We start from the raw sequence: 23,044 nt of genomic DNA on the forward strand, positions 1-23,044 counted from the left end.
TGATATTTAAGTGAGCAACTTTGCTTTCTTAATTCACATTCAAGGCAGTTTTGAAAGCTGAGTTACCATTTATAGTGGTAATAGAGGCCCAAAATATACATATAAAATATACATTGTATAAAATATACATTACATATACAAAACCATTCTGTTAACTGCTTAATGCACCCCATCAGTATTCTCAACAAATTTATAAATATTTTTGAAATTCATTAAAAATTAGGCTCATTAAAGAAGTTTACTTCTTTAAATTTTTAATAATAGAATTGGTTGAGGAAACACTGATCCACCTAAGACTGTTATGCCAAGAAAGAAGAAGAAAATTTTTCACACTACGATTATAAGGTTTAAATCCTTCTATTTCTTTTATTAATAGAATTATTTGTAACTCATTGGCATACCACACAAAGAAAAAAAAATATTCCTCTATCACATATAATATGCGAGTTTTGCTCGAATTTTATTTCCAGTGGACTCAGATTTATTCCACAATCACATATTGATGAAAAAAATACGGGTTTATTTTGCTTAAACATTCTTAAAGAACATTTGGTTCCGTAAATACACTATTGTTTTTGTTCCACAGAACCCATTATGAGATTCGTGAAAATCATGTTTGCGCTGCGTTCTGATATTTTTTAGATGTCAATTATCTCTCTGAACTTCGACTTTACGACAATCGAAATGATAAAATATATATATGTTAACTGTTAAACTTAGCAAAGCACTGTCAAATAATAATATTTCGGCGGAGCAGAATCGCCAAAATACTTTTCAAGTCATTGGTATGTATCACGAAAGTACAAATTAGACTAGCTCAGTATATACTTATATTCAGTTTGGCGGAGAGTAGTAATGTACACTATTGGCAGTAGCCAAACTCAATAATTACAACAATTCTGCCAAAGATCTAACACAGCCAATGCTTTTATTAAGTTCTTAATTTCGTCTTTAGTTATTACTTTATAATGTCGTTCATAGTATCATATTTATAACTTGTTTTAGATTTACAATGGGTTTGTTCCAGACATCTTTCGAAACTGATATCGAAATATAATGCTCTAATAAGAAATACTTAAGTATCAGTAAGTGTCAATGAATATTATAGGGTAGCAAAAACTGCTAAAAAATACTCTCAAAATATTATGTTTCCGGATAAATCTATTTTGAGATATTGTTATGTATATGAATGAACGTTTTTATTAACTCCTTTGACAACATGTATTTTGGTTTATATTAAAATATAAATCAATTTCCAAAATTAATATTATTTAGCACAAAAATACTTGTTATAAATTTAATATTTTAAATCCATTAACTGTATAAATAATTAGTTTTCATTAATTAATTATAATGAAATTGGTTGACCATATTCTATTTTAGTCAAGTTAGCTAAATTAGCCATTAACATGACATATGTATATATAATTACAGTGATAATGTAGTGATGATTATATTGGATATAAAAAGTTTGGTCATATATTATTATTTATTTGTGAGTTAACGTTAACTGAGAATAAGGAACTAAAAAACTACGTTTTTCTTTGGTCATATTAACTTAAGGATTACTAATTGAATTTTATTATAAATCCATTTGTATTAATAACATTAGTTATTCTAAAATTTGGTGAAATGGCTTGAGATTTTGGATATTTATTTGTACATAAAAATGTATTTATAATTTCATTTATATAGTTTATTTATATAAATTAATAACTTTTATACAAAAATGTTTCATTTGTTATGCATGCTTGAAAGATTGTGGATAGATTTGAAAAAATATCTAGCATTTTTAAAAAAAATAATAATTAATTATAATATTTATTTATTTTTAGTCCGACAATGTTATCTGTTAATCATTTGATCCAGACATTCCTGCACATAATTCAAACGACAGTTTCCTTCATGCTCATGTTGATTTTTATGACATATAACGTTTGGCTTTGCATCGCTGTGGTGTTAGGAGCAGGAGTTGGTTACTTCTTCTTTTGTTGGAAAAAGTCAGTTATTGTCGACGTTACCGAACATTGCCACTAGCGTTGTAAGAAATGTATACAACGCTTTACTTTCATGCAACGTTTGTGGCCATTGAAAGTGGGTACAAACATTAATGAAGTACATGAAGTAAATTTAACCAATTTAAAGGAACAACCTCAACAACAACAACCACAACAACAAAGTAATTTAGTATATAATAAAAGTGATAGATTGTATGCAGGAAGCAGGAATGAATGTCAACCTGAAACATGGTGTAATGATAATGTTGATAATGAAGATAAAAATGATTATAATAATGCTGCAGATAAAAGTGATTCTATAATGGCCAATGAGCTATTTGGTTTAAGTGGTGATGCAATTATTACAAATACCATTGCCATAACCTCTACAACAACAAAGACGCGTGTAACCAGTGGATGTGGTAGCATTGGTGCTAATTGCACAAATTGTCGAAATATTAAAATTGTCCTAAGACTTAGCCTAAGATATTTTTATGACATAAACTGTGAATTTGTAAAAAATATATATTAGGAATTTTGTAAAATAGAAATAATCAAAATTCATGTATAACATCAAGAAAAGAACAAAATTGAATATAAGATACAAATTGTTTACATACAAAATTAACAAAATTAAATTTAATACAAAAAGATTGTGTGATCTGATCTTTGTATTTATTATTGTTAATAATTTTTTTTTTCAGCAATAGTTATTCATTTATTATTATTGTAAAATATTTTTTCCACTGTAAATGTAATGTGTAAGCATGAGTTAATATATTATAAATATATTGGCAAGTATTCTCCTCACCATGTTCTTAAGATTTGCTCAGCTTAACTTTTAGATTTTAAAATGAAATTTTTCATTATTACATATTTTAATTGTAGTTGACATTGTTTCCGTTTACTAATTTGTAGGAGATAGTTTTTAATGAATTTATATATAATTATATTTTCCAAATTTAGATTAAGAACTACGTTTTATACAAAGTAATTTTAATTTTTTTTATTAAGCTTATAATATATACAAAATTTATATACATATACATATATACTTAGCTTGTCCACTATGCTACGCAATGTAAAAATATAAATTTATATTAAAATACATATATACTTTTAAATATATATAGAGTAAAAAGCAACAAAGTGCTAAAATATTGACATGTGTCCCTTTAAATTTATTTGTTATATACATTTTAAATAATCGTTAGAATTTAATAGTTATAATGTTATTATGCATGTTAAATTTTCTGTTGTATAAAATTATTTTAAAATAAATGCATTAAACATTCTAGAAATTCATATTCAATTCGGAATTTATTACATATGTATGCATTTTGAGCAAGTATTTTGAAATTTTACTGCTAAACAAATTTTCTTTTAATAATTTAGTAGTTTAAAAATAACAAAATCCTATTTTCTTTTCCAATGCTTGAAAATTATTTAATCTTCATAAGTAACCGTCACATTTAGGCAACGAGAGCATGATGCGTCATTAGTCCAGTCCCTATACGATCACGTACCAAACCAACGTTCCATGGTTGCTTTTGGTGAAGTAGAGTTTAGAGAAATTAATTTATGAAATTGCTTTGAATCCATTGGACTTTATTGGTAATTATTAAACAAATAAAATATAAATATAGTTTTGAGGTAAGTACTTTTCAAAAACAAATGGTTTTTTCATAAAGACAATATCTAAATGTCGTCAATTCTGGCACTTTTTGACCGATACATTATTTGCGAATTTTTATGTTTATTTTGTGTGAAATTAATTAACAGCAAACCAAATTCGTTGCTCCAAACATTAAATAATTTTTTTAATTTAGATACAGATGTTATGTGGACTTATACCACATATTTATCAAATTAAGTTTTATCTTACTTGGTATTAGGGCAAATAAAAGACAAAACGCAATATCATAGTTTTTGTTTATACTACACATAAAGTAAAGCTTTCTGTTTACACTATTTTAAGTACACTAAACCTAACTTACTGTTTATACTGATTCAGCTATGATCACTATAGCTAAGCTGTACATAACATTCTTCGTTTACTTCATGAACAATGTTGCGCTTATGGTTCCTCTTATAGGAATCAACTTAGATACGACAAACGCTACCACAGTTATCTTAAGAATACAGATCTCAGCATAGTTGGCTTGGTTTGGTTAGCTTTTGCCTGATTCTTTAAACTTAAACTAGTTTCAGTGTATAGCAGAAAGCATATGTATTTGTAAATTACAATAACGCAAAATGTATACATTGTAGTATCGCTTAACGATTAATATATTAAATACAGTCAGTCAAACCTCCATAACTTCCGAAGTACCATTTTGCAAAGAAAAGATTCGATTTATGGAGACTTTGAGTTCGAGAATTTAATTTTTTTTTTTAAATTTTTAAGAAACTAGAATTACATTTCACGATATTAATTTTTTTTGAAATCAAATACACCACAGAAGTTATAGTGAAGCGAAATATTCAGAAATTAGGGTTTGAATTTAAAATTTTTTTTTCTTATTTACAGTAAAAAGAAATTCCAATTTATTCAAAGCCTTATAATGATCATTAGTTGTAGTATCATTCATTTGCAAATAAAAATTCAGAATTTTGAATGAGTCTTCCACTTCATTCTTGGAAGACTGCTGAATAATTTCATTCACCGAACTTTCATCATCACTTTCGGTAGAATCGAATGTATCAATTCAAATCTATAATGCTCAATAGTATCGTCTATAGGAAAACTAAAGGAATGTCGTCCTGTTCGTCCCATGTAGAAAATTTGCCAAATCCAGCTTTTTTAAAGCAGTGCGCTATCGCTTGACTACTTACATCAATATATCACGCTTTTGCTACATGATTTATGCAATCCATAAGTGTAATATCCTGCTTTTTGTTTGCTTCTATACGCTTTAGTGCTTCTTTTACGATTCTGTTGCGATAGTCACACTTTAAATTTTGAATTACTCCCAGATCAAGCGGTTGCAATTTAGAGGTCATATTCGGCGGAAAAAACGCAAATTCCATATATTTCCACAAAGAAACAACATAAGAAATTGAAACATTTGGTCTGGGACAAGGGACTTCCCTTAACACCAAAATGGATTTATACTTAAAACAAAAATTCGACTTATAGAATGTAGTTTCTCATATTCCTATTGGCACGTGACGATATTTTTATTCGAGTTATAGAGAAATTCGAGTAATGAAAGTTTGACTGTAATTATTTATTGGATATTAAGATACTAATCTACAAATTTCTTTGACTAATAGTTAAATGATACGTCACTTTATCGTTAAGGAAAACTGGCAATGTCTGCAATAGGCTACCATTGTATACCTACATACAAATTAATGCTTCGATTAGTTATGTTATGTTGAGCCTTTCCGAGTTAGTGCATTTGGGCACTTTTACTCTATGATGGTTTCTATGGGGGGTTTCTACAGAGTGCCACCCATCTCACTGACTAATTTAAGTATTCCTCATAATCTTCGTGATTATTCAATGATTGATCTAAGATCTGCGTACCGCCCCAAACGGTTAGTGATTACTCTGAGATTAGGTAGTACTAATTAGGACATCCCGTCCTAAAATGCATTTAATAGCAAATTTGATTTAATAATAAATTCTTTTTAAATAGATGAAAATTATTTATTGATTTTTCCCTCCTAGAGATTAAAGTACAATAATAGTCTGAAGTACAATAGAATAAGCATTTAAATCTAAAAAACTTTTACATATACATAACAAAGTTATGTTAAATGTAATCCATTAAAAGTTACCCATAAGTATTGTATTTCCTATTTAATGGACCTCAACTTATTTGTAATTTGACTCGTAATAATATAGATGTTGATAGTTATATCAATATATTCTATTGATACGTTGTGTAGGGATTAAATGTACTTGCTGGAAAAAGATGCAAGAGTAAAAGAAAGACTAGTAACGGCAAAAATAATAAATTAAAAATTCAAATTTCGAAATAAATTTAATTATAGAACTTATTCTAAAATAATTGAAATGAACTAACGTGTCGACTGCTTTCTGGTCCACAACAAAAATCACATTTCGACTTTATGTGTTTTTAGGATCTGAAAGTTTAGGTGTAAAGGACATTTCATTTCTTTGTAAAAATTTAATTAGTCTATATTAAATATATTCATTTGTCCACCACATGCTTTTTGTCTAAATATTTTTATCGTAATAAATATGCCTCTTTTGACTACGATGACAATACGTTTTGTCTTGGCCTATTTTTTAATAAATGGATCAACAACAACTATGGCAAATTTTCCAACACTGAAACAGTGATCCAAAAGAAGTCAGAACAATTAATTGGAGTAAATCTCAAGTTTATTGAAAAAATTCTTTGATAAAATATTAATTTTATTCTATATTCGTTGTTGCCTTAAAACCTTAAAAATAAACAATTTTATTACTGTAAATTTCCACATCACCCCCAGTAGGGCTATCCACCATAAAAAACTTATATTAGCCTTAATCTATTTATTAAAATTATTAAGCGCATCCGCTAAAAGTTTTATAGCATCTGTATGCTCTTTAGTCGCCTGCACGCGTTCGTCTGCAATTTCTTTCCCTTGTTTGAGTTTTCTTTCCTCCAGCTCAAGTCGACGCTCTTCAAGCTTCAACATTTTCTCCTGCAACTCGACGAACTTTTGATTGGTCTGTTCTAACGAGGGATTTCGATTTCGTCGCTTAGCTGGACGATTAGCTCTTAAAGGCACACAACCCACGTCGTTGACACAAGCAGATCGACCTGAACCGCTTGGCAATTCCTTTCCATCCTCAAGGTACTAAAATTAAACATTTATTAGATTAATAATTAAAAACTTTATAAAAAATAAAAGCGATAATAAGTCATTCACCTCCAATACATACCTCTAAGTCATCAAAACATGAAATATCACTTTCAATGTGCATTGCTGGCTCGCAGACATCTACCATGCCTTGCACCGCTACTGGATGCATTACGGCAATAATCCGTTCATCCAGATCGGTTAAATCCCTTATGCCCACGGACGCATTTCCGGTCAGCCCCATTGCATGTTTATACTCCTGGACTTTTCTCTTGCTTTTGGATTTAACTTTAAATACAAGTTTATTTCTATCACAATACATTAATTAATAAATAAATATGAATATTATACTATATACGTACAAAATAATTGCTCACTTTGTTTAAAATATAATATTTTCACTTTTAGCGACAGTAAAAATCGAACCGCCAAAAACAATCAAATTAAGAGAAATTATAGTCGTTTTTAACGATATTTAGCGATTGCCAATTTAGCAGAATACGAAATTTGGAGACTTGGCGATTGATCCCGAGAAATCATAAATCATATCATAAAGTAAAGAATTGTTTATTTACTACAAAGTACACACAACGCAAATTACCTAAAAACAACACAAGTAATGCAATGCAATTGTTCACTGTTTCTATCAGCTGATATAAAAATTCCCCTACTTTTACGCCAAGAAACTAAAATGTGATTGATTCTTACGTTTCCCCTTATTTTCATCTTGTCACTTAAAAAAGAATGCGTTTCTTCCATTAGTTAGAACGAGTAAAAAGATACAGCACAACAGCCTTTAAGCAGAACAAATGTGTTCGAAATTGAACAAAAAGTCAGCTGCTTTCCCCTCTTTGACTTACATTTAGTATTACCAGATAAATGTATTTAACAAAACTCAATGCACAAAATTGTTTTCAGTTTGACATTTGTAGAAACAACGGACAAAAATTCACAAATGTCTGTAAAATATAATTAATTAATTTTCTTGAATTTGTGTATGATGTTAATATAATGATATAATATATAAATATAATAAAAATAATATAATATTATAATATAATAATATAATGTATGATGTATGTAAGTTAAATATCCCAATTATTTTATTATTGAAAAAAATGTATGTATTTAAGAAAATGTTTTTTTTTTTCAAATGAAGAAATTTAACATATATTAATGTGTCAAATCATAGGAATGAATTTGTATGAGGATATATATTCCAAACAGCAGGTATATTCTCACGACAAGAAAGCATTGTGTAAATAGCAATTCTGAATTGTATATATACTAATAATCTGGCAACATTACACACTCCTCTGCTATACAATGCTGTAGCCATTGCGCTTTTCTCGTAGTAGACAAATTTGGAAAAAGAAGTACGCGATATAAAAATTGTAAAAAAATTATAGATTTATTTGGGAAGAACTATTAGAAGGTAAGGAAAAGTAAGAAACTTAAATTTATGATGGTTATTTACATTTTAAATTAAGAATTAAATAATTTAGGTATTAAAAATGGTCGATGCAGCCAGACAAATGCTGGATGAGCTGATGGGGCGTAACCGCAACCTGCATCCATCGGAAGCAGTCCGAAAAGTGAATTGGGATGACCCAGATGTAAGTTAATATTGGGCTAGTAGTAGACTGTAAATAATTTTATAAAATCAGATCCTTTGCAAAAAGTGTTGCGATAAATCAATAATTTTAGAGGATTGAAAAATTGTGAATGTTTTCATTTAAACGATTTAATTTTCTCAAATAAAATAACTAACAATTTTTTTTGTAGTTTTGTCAATATTACATAGTGAAATTCTGCCCTCATGATCTCTTTATTAACACTCGAGCTGATCTCGGTCCTTGTACTCGCATTCATGACGACGAGGCAAAACAACTATACAGCCAAGCACGTTCTAGTCCTCGAAAACGTCAGTATGAAGACGAATTTTTGCGCTTTTGCAATACGATGTTAAACGACGTGGAACGTAAGATACAAAAAGGAAAACAGCGCTTACAGTTAATGAACCGGGATCAGTGCGTTACACAAATTCATGTCTCGAAATACGCGGAGCAATTAAATAATTTAAATGCTAGAATTAAGAAACTTTTATCTGAAGCTGAGGAAGCAGGTATACGTGGAGATGTAGACCAAGCACAAGATTTAATGTCGCTTTGTGAACAACTAAAGGAAGAAAAAGACACATTGGTTGCCCAACATGAAAGTGGAATCAGTAAAATTAATCAAACGACAGAGCGATCCGAGCTTCCAGTTGAGAAAATCATTGCCGAACCATCAACACCTAGCGATTGCGAAAGTGATAAAAAGGCTGCAGCTTGGATTAATGATATGGGTACATTGCCGGAAAAACAAATGGAAGTATGTGAAACATGTGGTGCTTTTTTAATTGTTGGGGATGCCCAGCAACGTATTGAAGATCATTTGATGGGAAAACAACATTTAGGATATTCCCGTTTACGTAAAGCAGTTGAAGAAATTCAAGAGAGGCGTCAAAAAGAACGTGAGGAGGAGGAACGTTTACGTAAAGAAGACCGTGACCGAGATCGTTCCTCACGTTCCGCATATGTTAATCGTGACCGCAAAAGGTACGTTAATAAGGATACTTCTCTTATTAGATAAACGATCATATTTAATTTCAGAGATTATGACAGGGAGCGTGAATATAATCGAGAACATGGGCGCCATCCTGAGAGACACCGACGTAAGTTGTTATTCTCAAGACTTTGTATTCGAAATTCATTATATTTTTATATAGACCACCACAAAAGCCATCGCCGGCGGTCACGTAGCCGAAACTATCGACATAGCAATGGCGGTAGCCGTAGTCGCAGCCGAAGTCGTTACTAAAGTACTAGTTTCTAAAATGATGGATAGAGGTACCCCCCAAAAAACCATAAAATTAAAATAAAAAATTTATAAATAACTCAGATATTCTCAGAGCATTGTATGTACAAGGTGAGTGCATAATTTTCAACTTGGTTTTCATATTTATTTTTGTTTTAACGTTTTGACATTTTGACATTTGTCTGCCAAACTTTATCACGTGTAGTGTTGTATGAAATATTTTACAAGCGAACCACCTTATATCTATGTAAACCTATGGTGTACATGGAAGTTCTCATGCATGTTCAGTTTTAAATTATATTTTTAATAATTTTTTTTGAGGGGCGAAAAAGTCAAAAGTTCTTTCAATTCAACAATTCACATTTCAAATTGTTGTGCTGTTAAATATATATTAATCCTGTTGTAGGATTATTCTTGCATAAACTTTATAAAGTGTCTAGTGATTTAGTACTTAGTAAGAAATTTAATCTTAACTTTTGTAATAAGAGCTAATTAAAATATTTCGAACCGTATTCATTCTAAGTTCTATGATTATCGATCATATATTGAAAACTCAACCGAATTTGCAAAATAAGTCCGAAGAAAATTATTTATATATTTATAATTTGAAACTTGTTAATTAATGTACTAAAGTTAAAAATATATAATTAATGTCGTTGTGATGTAAAAATACATTTTTACATACCGTTTCGTCTTCACACTGTTTTGATTCCACATTCTCGTTACCAACTTTTAGATTGATTGTGTAGACAGACAGCTCAATTAAGTCCACTTCATGTAGTTTAAAATCTTCTTCAGACCGCTAATATTAGTTTTCTGCTATATCCGTAAAATAATGTTAAAGCGGTTTAGTTAAAATTGCTGTTCTTTCTTTCTTTACTTCTAAAGAGCTGAAGTATTAACAATATGTTAAAATTTGGAGGTTGTTAGTTAATTTGTTCAATGAGGTTTTTTCACTCTAATTTCTTTTTATGAACTTTTAAATTAACTTAAGTCTTCACTTAAATATAGTAATCTACAGTGAGGTAGCATGCTGTTATTCCTGCAATCAAATGTTAAAAACATATATCTTGAAACACGATTCGAATTAAGCTTAAATCTTTTATTTATTAATAAAACCGCAAAAAACGTATGTCTTACTTGCTTAGTTTGCAATATATTTGTTATAAATTGGATGAATTTAAAACTGTAACCATCTGAAATATCAAAAGTTATACCACATTTATACTGTCTCATTTAGGTAATTTTGCTCATTATAGTATCTATATAATGAGATTGATTTACCATACAAAGAGCTTTCATTATCAATAAATCAGCCATTTAAAGCCAAAAATGTCGAATGCAACCCTTAAAACTAAATTTCCCACAAGGGAAATTACTGAATTTTGAAATATGTGTCATATGTTTTATATGTAAAATGTAAACAAACAACAGCTGAGTTGTAAAGAAACGTACTGAGAAATAAGTATATAATAAAATCTTTGTTTTTAACTGAATATATAATGGATATAAAAAATATATATATAAATGATTTATATATTTAATTTTTTGTGTGATATATTATTAAGTAAAGTTTATAAGAATTCTATCAGCTGCATAAATGAGGTCATTATAGTGTGAACGTTTACTGATTAATATAAATGAGCAAGTGTCTAAATGAGGCAGTGTGAATGTATTAATAACTTCGTGTATAGAAATACATACTTAAAATATCTAAAATTATCTTCATATATCGAAATACATACTGAACCATTATAATTTTACATATTTAAGATGTTCAGTATTTGCAAAATTTTCGTTTACACTAAATATTAATATTTAATTTTTCACTACGAAAAAAGATTCGTGTTACAATTATAATAAATATACTTCAATAGTGGCATTATGGAAATAGAGTTTATCTGTATTTAAGAAAACTGTATTTATCTGGATTAAAAAATATTTGGTTTGATAGATCATAATATATTTGCTTAAAAGACACAGCTGCGGATGTGTTATTGAAATTTTCAATGTTGCATTAGAGATGATTTTTATATCCACATCTTATGATGTTCAGGAAATATGTTTAGCATTTTAAACTTTTGCACTTAAACTCTTGTGTATGTATTTCTAATTGACTAGACCGTAAATTGTAATTATATTCTTTGGAACACAAATTTTAGTCAATTTTTTTCAAATATATTTTCATAAATAAGTTTGTTATATATATAGTTAATATATATAAAAATAATATGTTAAAAATAACAAACTTAAAGGTTCAAAAAAAACTGATCAGTAGATCGAAATAGCTATAACTCATAGCGTCGCATACTATCGGTCTTTTTTTCAAATCGTAATCAATCAATTACTTGACTGACCGGCCAATAATTGTCAAAAATTTTGAAAAAAATCAGCACCACAGTTTAATTTTTAAATAAGATAATTATTATCTTATTCATTTTCTTTTGTAAAAAGACTTGTCATTATGTTTTTGCTGATATATGGTTTTTTAAAAGAAAATATTACAAATTTCTGTTTCATTAATATAATAGAATATTTTCTTTTTAAAATAAAGGCGAACAATATTTAAAACCTAATTTTAAGCACAGTGTCAGGAAGGCTATCTAAGTAATATCCATCAGAATAAAAATTTAAAGCTCTTTTATTATCTTCAGTCATGTATTGTCATTAGGAATTTTATAACATTTTTTTAGTATTCATACTTGTAATAAAGTTATAAGAATATGTAAAATATAAATGTATTATAATTATGCTGGTTTAGAACATATTTGATATAAAATCCTCCATCTGTGGGTCTTTTCTGTAGTAAACCTCTTTAGCAGGTTAGTGGCTTATAAATAAATTAAATAAATCTTTTCATAATATGTTTCACTTATGCATTATTATTGGCATTATGGTTCCTGTTTGAAACCAGAAGAGAATGATGCAGTTCGCTTTCATTAATGAGATACTACAGGTACATTCTTAATTTACATATAAACATAATAGTTAGTTTTAAGATATAGATATAGAGATGTCCATTTACTTTTTGCTATTTTTGGAAATCCAAAATACAAAATGAATCAAAAAACTTTAAAACCGGCAGCAAAAGTGGGTAACGCTGTGATGAAGGATGTGTAGTCCGTGCCATATACACGAACGTGTCTTGCTGATTGATATACGCCCATAAGAAGGTACTTGCTAATTAAAAGTTAACTTCAACTAAAACACAAAAACAAAACAAAAAACAATAAAAAGAAAATATCAATATCATCTGTAACCAGGCTAAATTTTTTTAAAGTTTTTTAAGTTTAATTTAGCTATTTTGATATCTGAAAAGATGTGTCTCAGCTTCATCTTTTTCTAAAGTAGAACACAAATTCTAATTGTGTGGCGCTCGTCCAAATCTCCTTACCAAATATCGAAATAAGGTACATTTAAACTAGCACTAATTCCTAAATCAAGTTATGTGTATTTTTTTGTATTTATGTTGTATCAACATTTATAAATTTAAGATTCTAGATCAAATGACGACTTACCATTTAAATATAATTAATTCTACGCACATGATAACACAACAAGTACAGAGGTAATTGAATACATATGTAAACATTATCTAGAAATTTGTGAACTAATTCTAATCTAGGAGAGGAGAGTTTTTAGAGATATTGGGATTAGATATAAAATGATATGTTATTGGTGGATATGTGTGAGAAATGTTGTGAGGATCGTTTATTTTTTTGAACTCACTTTGAAAAAGGTAACAAATTATGGTTTTATTTTACAAATGCAATTTAAATAATAATAAATTAATAAATAATATAAGTTTTAATATAATATAATAATAATAATGGTCAATTAAGTGTTAGTCATTAAGTTGTTATAGCCACTGAACTCAACAGATACATAACTTCTTCGATTTTGTTGTTAAAATAAAGTTCCTTAAATGTTATACTAATTTAATTAAAACTTATTTTAAACACATTTTTTAGTTATTACAATTTTTTAGTTATATAAAATTACATAAATATATTTTGATTATATGAAAAATAAATACATACGTATATTAAATTAAGGCGTTTAAGTATATAGTAAATGTTTATATGAAATTAATTTAAAATTAATATGTTGTAATTTAACATAATTTTTAAGACATTGTGACTATTGTATTAAATAGAAATTAGTGTATTTCATAAAAAAATTTTCGAAAAGTATTGAACTACAACAACAAAAATTATTTTTATATTATTTTAATTAATTAAATTTTTGGTTGACCATACAGCTGTTTCGAATATTGCCAAATACTTATCTTCAGTAGTCTTGCAAATAATTTTTGTATTTATTTATTTGTAAATAATTTTTTAAGACTGCAAAATTTTTTTATTTAAAATTAATAATAAATTCTAATAAGGTATTTTGATAAACTGTAAATGATTGAAAAATTCATTCTTTATTTTTTTTTTATTTAAATAAAATAATATTAATTCATTTATGTAAAAATAATCTTATGTTATGTTTATTAGTATAATGTAACATTTGGCACGATAACACAGATTTGTTTATTTAAAAAATTTTTCATTACGCTATACATTATTATAATTTAGTTTTTGAGGTACAGGTTTAAATCGGGAAGTTTTTGCATAAACTTCAGCAATAAAGAGACGCGGTTTATATTTTTATAATCATTATAAAAATTGCATAAACTAGTTAACTTTAGTTAGATGTGGTGTATGTATGTTAGGATAGCCAATGCGAAAATTTTACAATTTGAAACTTTTATATCTCTTGAATTAAGCTATATCGGCATATAGCGTAGTGCAGAAAATAACTGACTCTGCTATAACTCGTTGTACGCTTGTAACTCGGATACGCTTAAGCCGGAAAATCGGAATCATATCTAATATTTATATTATATTATCTTATAATTCTACACTTTCATCATCACAAACACACATTTTGAGTTTAGTTCACAAAAGCAATATAGTATTTGTTTTTAACTTATAAAAAAAACCATACAATATATTACAATAACGTTACTGTTTATACTGTACTATGCAGATAAACTTTAGCTTAATAATTTCTTTAAATTCCATCAAAACCAGAATGGATTTCAAGCAATTAAATTCAGATTAATTGCGAATACCGAATGCCTAATGTGTCCATGTTCGGAATCAAATTTAAGTTTATAAAAACATTGTATATTTATTCAAAAACGAAGGATTATACCTATTATCGTTTTGTAGAATAATTCCGTCATCAAAACTTACTGTTTGTTAAGTTCTCAAGTGGAAGCACAAAATACTGGACAATGTGTCGAATACCAAATGTTAGTTATAACATCTTAGTTACGATTTCCTTCCGATCGTTATACTTTTCTCAAAAAAAAAAAAATGTGTGAATTTTCACTATCAAATGAAATTTAGGAGAAAAACATAAAGTTATATATAATAAAACTGTTATTTAGTATTTAAATCGGACAATTTTTTTGTAATTCAATTCTAGGACGTAGCTTAGACCTAAGACATAATGTTGACACAAAGTAATAGTATAGTATAGTTATTAATATTGGATTACACTTAATTTTAAGTGGTTTAAAAAAGTTTAAACGTCGTATTATTAGTGTTATTGAATATATATGATAACTATAAAAGCTAATATTATAAAAATAATAAATAATAATAATATATATAAAATAATATATTCATCTTAAAATAAACCAATTAATCAACTTTATGTAAATTTGATTATATCTCAACTAAAAAAGTTTTATTTTCATAATTTTAAAACAAATCAAGATTATAAAATAAATATTATTGACTTTTTTAATGATTAAATAAAATCGAATAACTATCCTGAGTTCGGAAGAAACTAATTGTAGCCTGCCCTTAAATCGCAATTTTCTCTACAAGTTTTCTTTTTATTTAAGTTTCACTTTTTATTGTAATAAACCTTCACGATATACGATATTTCTTCAGATATTTTATTCATTTTGATGTCAACATAAAGGATAGAGCCCTTGACAGGCTTATCAACACCGCGTTACAGCCTCCTCGGGGACGTATGCAGATCTGAGTTCAATTATTGCTTAGTGTGATGAAGTGATAAACAAAAATCCAGTCAAGGCGTAGAGAGGCGTAGAGAGTGTTCAAGTGCGATGACTCAAATAGCCTCAACATAATAATAATAATAATTATTGAAAATATTATCAAAAATAGAATCTACACATTATTTCAACATGAAAAATAAGATTCACTTGAATATAAGATAAGAAGACTTAAAAGAAACAAAAGTAGTTTACCAAATAAACGAGTACAACGTGTGTGATTTTTTGGTATAGTCCTTGTTATTACTTTCTTTTACTTTCACACACACATCCCATTTATTCTAACCGATACTCGCCTTGTAAAAATAATCGTTTCTACTCCTAAAACTCCACAGACTATAACAACAACTTCGTATGCGATCAGATATTTGTTGCTATACGACTAGGAAAAAATCACAAAGAAGAATAACTGGATACAAGCATAGTATGAATATAAGGTCGATGTCGTTCAGTTTCTACAGTGTTAACTTTGTATTTCAATAGACGATGAGCCAGATAAAAAACATATAACTACGTTGAAGTGACAGCCACATGCATCAAAGCGCACTTGAGTATAAATAATAATGTGATACTTTGGATTTATCAAAAAAAAATCAAATCAAATTTTTTATTTTTTGGATATGCTCTTAATTTTAACAACTCCGCATTAATACCAGGCTTAATTTCAAAACTTATATTGACGATGGCGATCAATATTATTAAACTACACAGGACATCATATATGTGTTAAACTATTTTTTCTTCATAAAAAAAAAATTCCTGTTGTTTTCTATATTGAGTTCTTGTCCTCGGGTTCTCGATGTACCAACTAAAAACTGATAAAGGTTACAGTATTTATGGTTGCCATATAGCAATGTATGTATATACACTAATGTATATTTTATTGTTGACTGTTGTTGAAACTATATTCGTCGTTACTTTATTGATGCCAATTTTAGAATAAAATCAAAAAACAAAACTTATAAAAACTGGTTAAATATAAATAATTAAAAGTTAGTTTAGTTCAATTATATTTAATTAAATTTAAGAAAGTTTACTTTAAGAAAACTATAAGAAATATAGTCATTGATTAATATATATTTTAAAAACATGTTTTTTGAAACAAAGAAACACATGAAATAACAACTTAAGGAACTTTATTTTAATATAATCAACAAATACCCCCAAATCCTTCCTCTTTTAATACACAAGTTCATGTAAAATTATCATTATTCACCATGAAAATATTTATTAACGTTTTTTTATTATAGGTCCATTCATTGATATACAATGTCTTTTTTTTGCAAATTGCTTTTAAATATCATTTTTATTTTATTAATGTTCAATCGCACGAAAGTTGTATTGTCATATTAATTTATTAAGATCATATTGCAGACACTTCAATTATCTACCACTTGCTGAAGACTTCTCTAATTTCGTATTCACAACTACTCAACACAACATGATGAAGCAGGTAATCAAATCTCTATCCAATAGTCGGCGAACACAATATATATAAATAATATATATGAATGTTCCAGGAAAGGATTTAAAGAAAAAAACAAGGTGATTCATACAAAAATTGATCATTATTTAATTTTAAATTAACGTTTTCTCGATTAAGAATTAAAATTGTGGCAATTATTTAACAATTTTTAGAATTTACTAAAGTTTTTATATTTAAACAATATTGCATTCTAACTTACGTTCAAACACAATAGTATTTTATTGTCTGATAGTTGAATTTAAATATTTCAATAATTAATGTCGTGTTACTTTAACAAAATTTTTTGTTATTATATAAATCAAGAGCACTTTAAAATTGAAAAAGTTAATTATAATGTAAATTAATTATTATTATTACGCTGTTTTCTCTGTTAAGCTCTAATTTTTAACAGCTTTTTTTAAGTCATATAATTCAATTATTTTTGGGGGTAAATTAAATTATTTAATAAACAAAAAAATAAAACTTTTAATCAAACAAAAAAAATGCATTTTTACTTCATTTATTATCAAAGAAAATCCATTAAAGCTTTTACCGACCGACAGAAAATCATGCCAACACAACTGGACCAATTTGAGAAAAATTAGAACTCAGTGTAAATATTTTTGTACGAGTTATAAATATTAATAGTGTCTGGTTAAAATGATGTTTAAGATCTCCGACAGCGTCACCGTAAAAAAGTATTGAGTTCAGAGAAAATGTTACTTCACATATCTTCTAGCTCCTTATATTCCTCAATTACTCAGGCTACCAACTCTACTTTCGTGGTTTACAACTGGCCATTATTATTGGTTAAGTATGCCTTGGTACACTTTAACCTAATCGAACGAATTAAATCTCGCCTTGATAATATGTACTCTAAAGCTAATAAAAACTATTCCGATATATAAAAAACTAAAAACAATTCCCATATATTTTTTATTTATATTTTGTTGCTAATATTAACTAATAATTTTGATAATTAAACATTAGGGAAACTACAGCTTTTAATTATGGTAAAAAATTAATGTAAGAGTTATAATCTTAGTTTTCTTGATAGGAATGTATTTAAATGAAGCTCTTAAAAGTAATATTAATAGGAATATTACCTTAAAGATATACGTATATAAATGAAACAACTTCTATATCTTATAATCAATTTAGTGAACTGCGAAAAACTTTCGGCAAAACATATTTTCTACTACATCCAGCTCAAAAAGTACCCGGATTTTGTAAATAAAACACATAAATTAAAATTTTATTCCAAATTTTTTTTATCTCCTTCAAAATATGCTTCTTCATATACCAACGCTTAACCCAATCTTCCATACACATCTCATAGGCCCGTGAAGGTATGGCTTTTAGTTCTTTCAGCGAATTCTCTTTTACCGATAAAATTGATTCAAAACGCTTACCACGAAGGGGCAATTTAAGTTTCGGGAACAGGAAAAAATCACACGGTGCCAGATCTGACGAATATAGTGTCTGAACGATGACAGTGGTGCCGTGTTTGTTTCCATAATACAAATCGCTAAATGCACTTGAGGTAGTCTCACATTAACAGCTGCTGTAAACAAACTAATTGACAGATGGCGCTCAAATTTATACCATATGTCAAGAAAGGGTGTACCAACATAACAAAAAGGTCTATTACTTAAGGAGTAGTTAACAAACAACAAAATTTGGATACTTTTTGAGCAGAAGGTATATCCACTCTTCTCTTTTAGACACAATCGTCTTACTATTATTAATAAACATTTAAAGAAGGACAATATTTTATCAAAAAATATTTTCTAGTATAACCAAACTCCTTTGACATAAGTATTGAACTGACTATGTATTATTAGGTCTTTCAGTATTCGTCAGAGCACTACTGAAGTTGCTAAAAATTTGGCTGTTATTTAATTTCTGAAACACTCGAAAGCGATAGACCAAAAAAACAACTATTTTTCAAGCAGGGAACCATACTGTTGGAATTATAGAACAGTCATCTTAAGAAATGAAATGAAACTAAGTCGCTGCTTATAGCTACGGAAACATTATGTGGCTTAGGAAGAGGTAGATTCTATACAATTGACCAAGGTTATCACAATTAAAATTGCTTAAAAAGACAAAAAGGTTTAATTATCATCTGACATAGCTGAGAGTTTACTCTAAAGAAACTTGTGAGGAAAAGAATAAGAACGTAAAACAAGTGTAAGGAACTTGCTCAGTACTGATGAGTAATCCAATTAAATACCTATGTAGGCATAATTTATCGGATAAATACATAATACTTAGTATGTGGACTTAATATTACAATTTATCGAGGGAATTCGAATAATATTACTCGGAATCTAAGTAAAGGACACAAAAGATTTCTAGGTTACAAAACTCCCCTAATTAATAGAAATAAATTTCTTGAACAAGTTTCAGTTAAAATTGTGACAACAACCAGAACAACGTTTGGATGTCTCAGGATTAGAGTAAGCTCACATTTTAAAAAATAAGACAATTGTATGTGATCATACAAGGAATAACATAAATGGACAACAATTTCGTCCATATTGACGATATCTGCAAGATTATATTGATAAAATAAATATAAAATTCAAATATAATATAAACGATTTTTAAATATAAATAATAAATTAATGTCTTTTTATTTATATTAAAATTTGACCAATTAGCCCGGTAACAAATTATTATTAAAATTCAATAGTTATATTTAGTTTCGCAAAATCGGTTAGAGTTAATGAGGGTTATGAAAATACTCTTTTTGTAAAGTGATTTCATCTAACGAATGGGTTTTGAAAATAAACTTATCAAATAAAAATATAACGTTGGAATAAAATTTTTAATGTTTTCTGTATACAATATAACAAAACACTGTTTTGTTTTAAAAGATATTATAAAATATAAAATGAAATATGATATATAACAGTTGTTAGGCTTTTTAAGCATTGTGAACTCCTCTTATTTCTTTATCGGCGATTTTTAAATTAACAAAATTATTTAATTGTTTTACGCGTAGTTTAGACCATATCATAAAGTTCGAAATTCCTAGTATTTGTGCGGCATGTAAGGCTGCAGCCTCCGGGTATAAAACTGTAGCACAACCCAAGCCCGAAGGCACATTTAAGCTCGACCAAACATCAATTTGCATATTATCGGCCTTTACGGGTGGACAATTTATAACAGGGTACGTTGTGCTACCTGATAGAACTGGGCCTAAGCCATTTGAGCGACCAGCTACTGCAATAAAAACCAGATTGCCTATAACACTTTCATATTCACGCATAATACGTAATGTTTCCTCAGGTCCTTTATGGGCTGATGTAACACGTAAGTCAGTATTTAATCCCAAACTTTTACAGTTTGCGGATATTTTTTGACAATGCAGTAAATCAGAACCACTGCCCATAAGTATAACAACAAGATGATCTTTTTTAGGTGTAATATCTTTCAATTGCTCATTCACCCAGATAAAATTGCGTTTTACAGTATCCAAATCACTAGACGTTACTGATGTCAAATTACGATAAACTTGTTTATCAACCATTAAACGTTTATCACCCGATGGCCAAAGACGCCATGAGTCCGAGTCAATTATGTCAGCAAGTACAATATTTCCTTAAATGAAAAATTAACTTCAATTTTTTAGGCAAAAGAATATTAGTAAATTACTTACCTTCTGGATCAACGCCATATTCTACTTTCATATCTATTAAAGCACAGTTTTTAGTAGCCCAAGCTTTTTCTAGTATTTCAAATACCAACACTGTAGTACGCTTCATAATATCGACTTCATCTTGACCTAAATTAAAAACACTAATAAGTTTTCTATTTTGAGGTATATATATTTTGAACTTCATATGTATGCTTTCAAATAAACTGCTATATTGGTAAGAAAATACTGGTATGTTGTTAAGAAGAGTACCTATGTAAAATTGTTTATTTTAGAATATCTAATTTTAGTTGCATTATAACAAATTGCCAGAGAAATTTTTATACAAATCCATATAAACATAAATTACCCGTGTATTAAAAATTGTAAATCGACTTTAATCGTATTGAAAATGTCATATAAGAAACATGATCTAACTAAAAAAACTACATTTTGTCCATATTTCTAAGCTATGAATATATCAATTCCCGTACCCAAATTTTGAAAAGTTTAGTACTTTAACCAAAATTTAAAATTACCGATAACTAAGCCATTGAAAGTAAATTTAGCCGCTAGTATTTGTTCATCCGACCATTGAGGATCGTGATTGGCATCATCCTTGAAAAAAGTTTCTTGCTTTGGTGGTGAAAATCTGAAATAAAAGCAGATGAAGATGCAGTTTCATTATTAATAATGTAAACGAATTGGCACAGCACTGATATCATAAAGTATTTAATCTCTATGACCTAACGACTTCGATGTTTTTAAAGTAAATTTGTTTACAAGACACAGTAATGGGTATGTTAAGGTCATTGATATTATAATGCGATACAGTTTAAGTGATAACGAGATTTTACAAATTAAGTTCCATGTTTACAGATCAATTAAAAGTTATGTGTTTTTTAACTTATTGTTAAAGATGTTGGACATTTTAAAAATGAGTAAAAACACATTAGTTTGTTAAAACTTTACTTACCTATATCCTTCAGGTACGCCGGTATTACGTTTCAAGAAAGAGCCAGTGGCTAAACGTCTAGTTACCCATTCTATTGGTATCATCTCACATTTCTTCGCAATGAAGGCTTTCAGGGAACATGGTTTCACATAAGCAGTTTTAATACCTGATATTCAAGTATACACATATTTAATACATATTATAAAAAAGTTAATAGAAGTCATTACCAGCTTCATTTAAGATTTCGAATACTTGTCCGTTTGTGGCATTCGATATTTCTGCCTTGCCTTCCAAATCATGAGCTTTTACGCCATCGCCTGCAGTTATGCGATCTTTACTGAGCAACAAGCAAAGTCCGGGGTGTTCCGGCAAATCGAACACTTGTTTTGTTTTACCCTCAATTAAAATTTTTCCCAATTTTTCTTTAATTCCAGTTGCTATAATATATCCAATTAATTAAATTAAAATCAAAACACAATATTTATTAAAAATAATAACTAACTTGTATCCATTGTTCTTTAATTGAAAAAGTAAAAACCGCAACCCTCGTGTTTAATTAATAATTCAAACAGACAGACGCTTACCGCTTCCCACGATCGTTTAAACTGAAATACAAAACACATTTTCTCTCATATTTATTGTGCATTTTTGCTCGTCTTTCATTTTGTATTTTCTCTCACAACCATAATACTTGTCAGCTGGTGTTGCCAGATCCCGCTATTTATGGCAAAAGTTTATCTAATTTAATCAACTTTAGGTTATAAAAATGTATGCTTTTGCTACAGGAAACCGGTTGACTATTAAATAAAGTACATAATAAGTATATTTATTTATAAATTATTATTAAATTCACAAAAATAATAAAATTTGACTAATTTCCACACATCTTCTCTAATAAAGTTAGTCAATTAATTTACAACCATATACTCTCGTAAATTGGTATTTTTGTACTAGATACACTAACGTATTCATATTCTTTTACATTAAAAAAAATACTTTTTTATATTTATATGCAATATAAATGTCTCTTAAAAATTAGCATGGCAAAAACAAAATTCGCAGAAATTATCCCACTTTCCTGAAACTGTTTAAAAAATAAGCCACTCGCATTACAACAGGTCTTTTCTTTTTTAAGCATATCACAAAAAAGCAATCGTTTACTTTAATAATAACATATAAGATAACAACACTGGTGGCTATCTTTTGGATAGTCTAACTTTCT

The 23,044-nt window shown here is 28.1% G+C and overlaps 4 protein-coding genes across 19 annotated transcripts in view; 2 read left to right on the top strand and 2 right to left on the bottom strand.

Moving 5' to 3' along the window:
- Window positions 1–2,060, top strand: part of LOC119669076 (high affinity copper uptake protein 1) — a 36,074-nt gene extending 34,014 nt beyond the window's left edge. For all 4 annotated transcript variants that reach the window (XM_038078838.1, XM_038078841.1, XM_038078840.1 and 1 more), the window contains one exon: window positions 1,836–2,060. In XM_038078838.1, coding sequence (XP_037934766.1) covers window positions 1,836–2,037 — 202 coding nt within the window. In that variant the 3' untranslated portion in view covers window positions 2,038–2,060. The remainder of the gene's footprint in view (window positions 1–1,835) is intronic.
- A 4,278-nt stretch (window positions 2,061–6,338) lies between these two features.
- Window positions 6,339–7,781, bottom strand: LOC119666892. 3 transcript variants are annotated; one of them, XM_038076172.1, is made up of 3 exons: window positions 7,181–7,781; window positions 6,901–7,126; window positions 6,339–6,815 (listed from the first exon to the last, which is right to left on the bottom strand). In XM_038076172.1, the coding sequence occupies exons 2-3, from the start codon at window positions 7,060–7,062 to the stop codon at window positions 6,504–6,506; spliced, it is 474 nt and encodes a 157-aa protein (XP_037932100.1). In that variant the 5' UTR covers window positions 7,063–7,126; window positions 7,181–7,781; the 3' UTR covers window positions 6,339–6,503. The 3 variants fall into 3 exon arrangements, with proteins under 3 accessions (XP_037932100.1, XP_037932108.1, XP_037932116.1); XM_038076180.1 differs by having other exon boundaries at window positions 6,390–6,815; window positions 7,196–7,781; XM_038076188.1 differs by having other exon boundaries at window positions 6,390–6,815; window positions 6,901–7,106.
- Window positions 7,782–7,991: 210 nt separating this feature from the next.
- On the top strand, window positions 7,992–17,313 carry LOC119669079 (luc7-like protein 3). 11 transcript variants are annotated; one of them, XR_005251559.1, is made up of 9 exons: window positions 7,992–8,263; window positions 8,324–8,434; window positions 8,604–9,418; window positions 9,473–9,534; window positions 9,589–9,788; window positions 12,439–13,087; window positions 13,172–13,245; window positions 13,303–13,416; window positions 17,134–17,313. XR_005251559.1 is itself a non-coding variant. In XM_038078843.1 (6 exons), the coding sequence occupies exons 2-5, from the start codon at window positions 8,333–8,335 to the stop codon at window positions 9,678–9,680; spliced, it is 1,071 nt and encodes a 356-aa protein (XP_037934771.1). In that variant the 5' UTR covers window positions 7,992–8,263; window positions 8,324–8,332; the 3' UTR covers window positions 9,681–9,709; window positions 17,134–17,313. The 11 variants fall into 11 exon arrangements, 1 of the variants encoding a protein (XP_037934771.1); XR_005251563.1 differs by having other exon boundaries at window positions 12,439–12,499; window positions 12,592–12,633; window positions 12,763–13,416; XR_005251558.1 differs by having other exon boundaries at window positions 12,439–13,245.
- A 2,734-nt stretch (window positions 17,314–20,047) lies between these two features.
- Window positions 20,048–22,441, bottom strand: LOC119669080 (multifunctional protein ADE2). Its single transcript, XM_038078844.1, has 6 exons — window positions 22,325–22,441; window positions 22,050–22,259; window positions 21,844–21,988; window positions 21,407–21,519; window positions 20,892–21,017; window positions 20,048–20,833 (listed from the first exon to the last, which is right to left on the bottom strand). The coding sequence occupies exons 1-6, from the start codon at window positions 22,332–22,334 to the stop codon at window positions 20,157–20,159; spliced, it is 1,281 nt and encodes a 426-aa protein (XP_037934772.1). The 5' UTR covers window positions 22,335–22,441; the 3' UTR covers window positions 20,048–20,156.
- Between the last annotated feature and the right edge of the window lie 603 nt (window positions 22,442–23,044).

Source organism: Teleopsis dalmanni, chromosome 1, assembly GCF_002237135.1.
Source record: "Teleopsis dalmanni isolate 2A chromosome 1, ASM223713v2, whole genome shotgun sequence".
NCBI classification, from domain to species: Eukaryota; Metazoa; Arthropoda; class Insecta; order Diptera; family Diopsidae; genus Teleopsis; species Teleopsis dalmanni.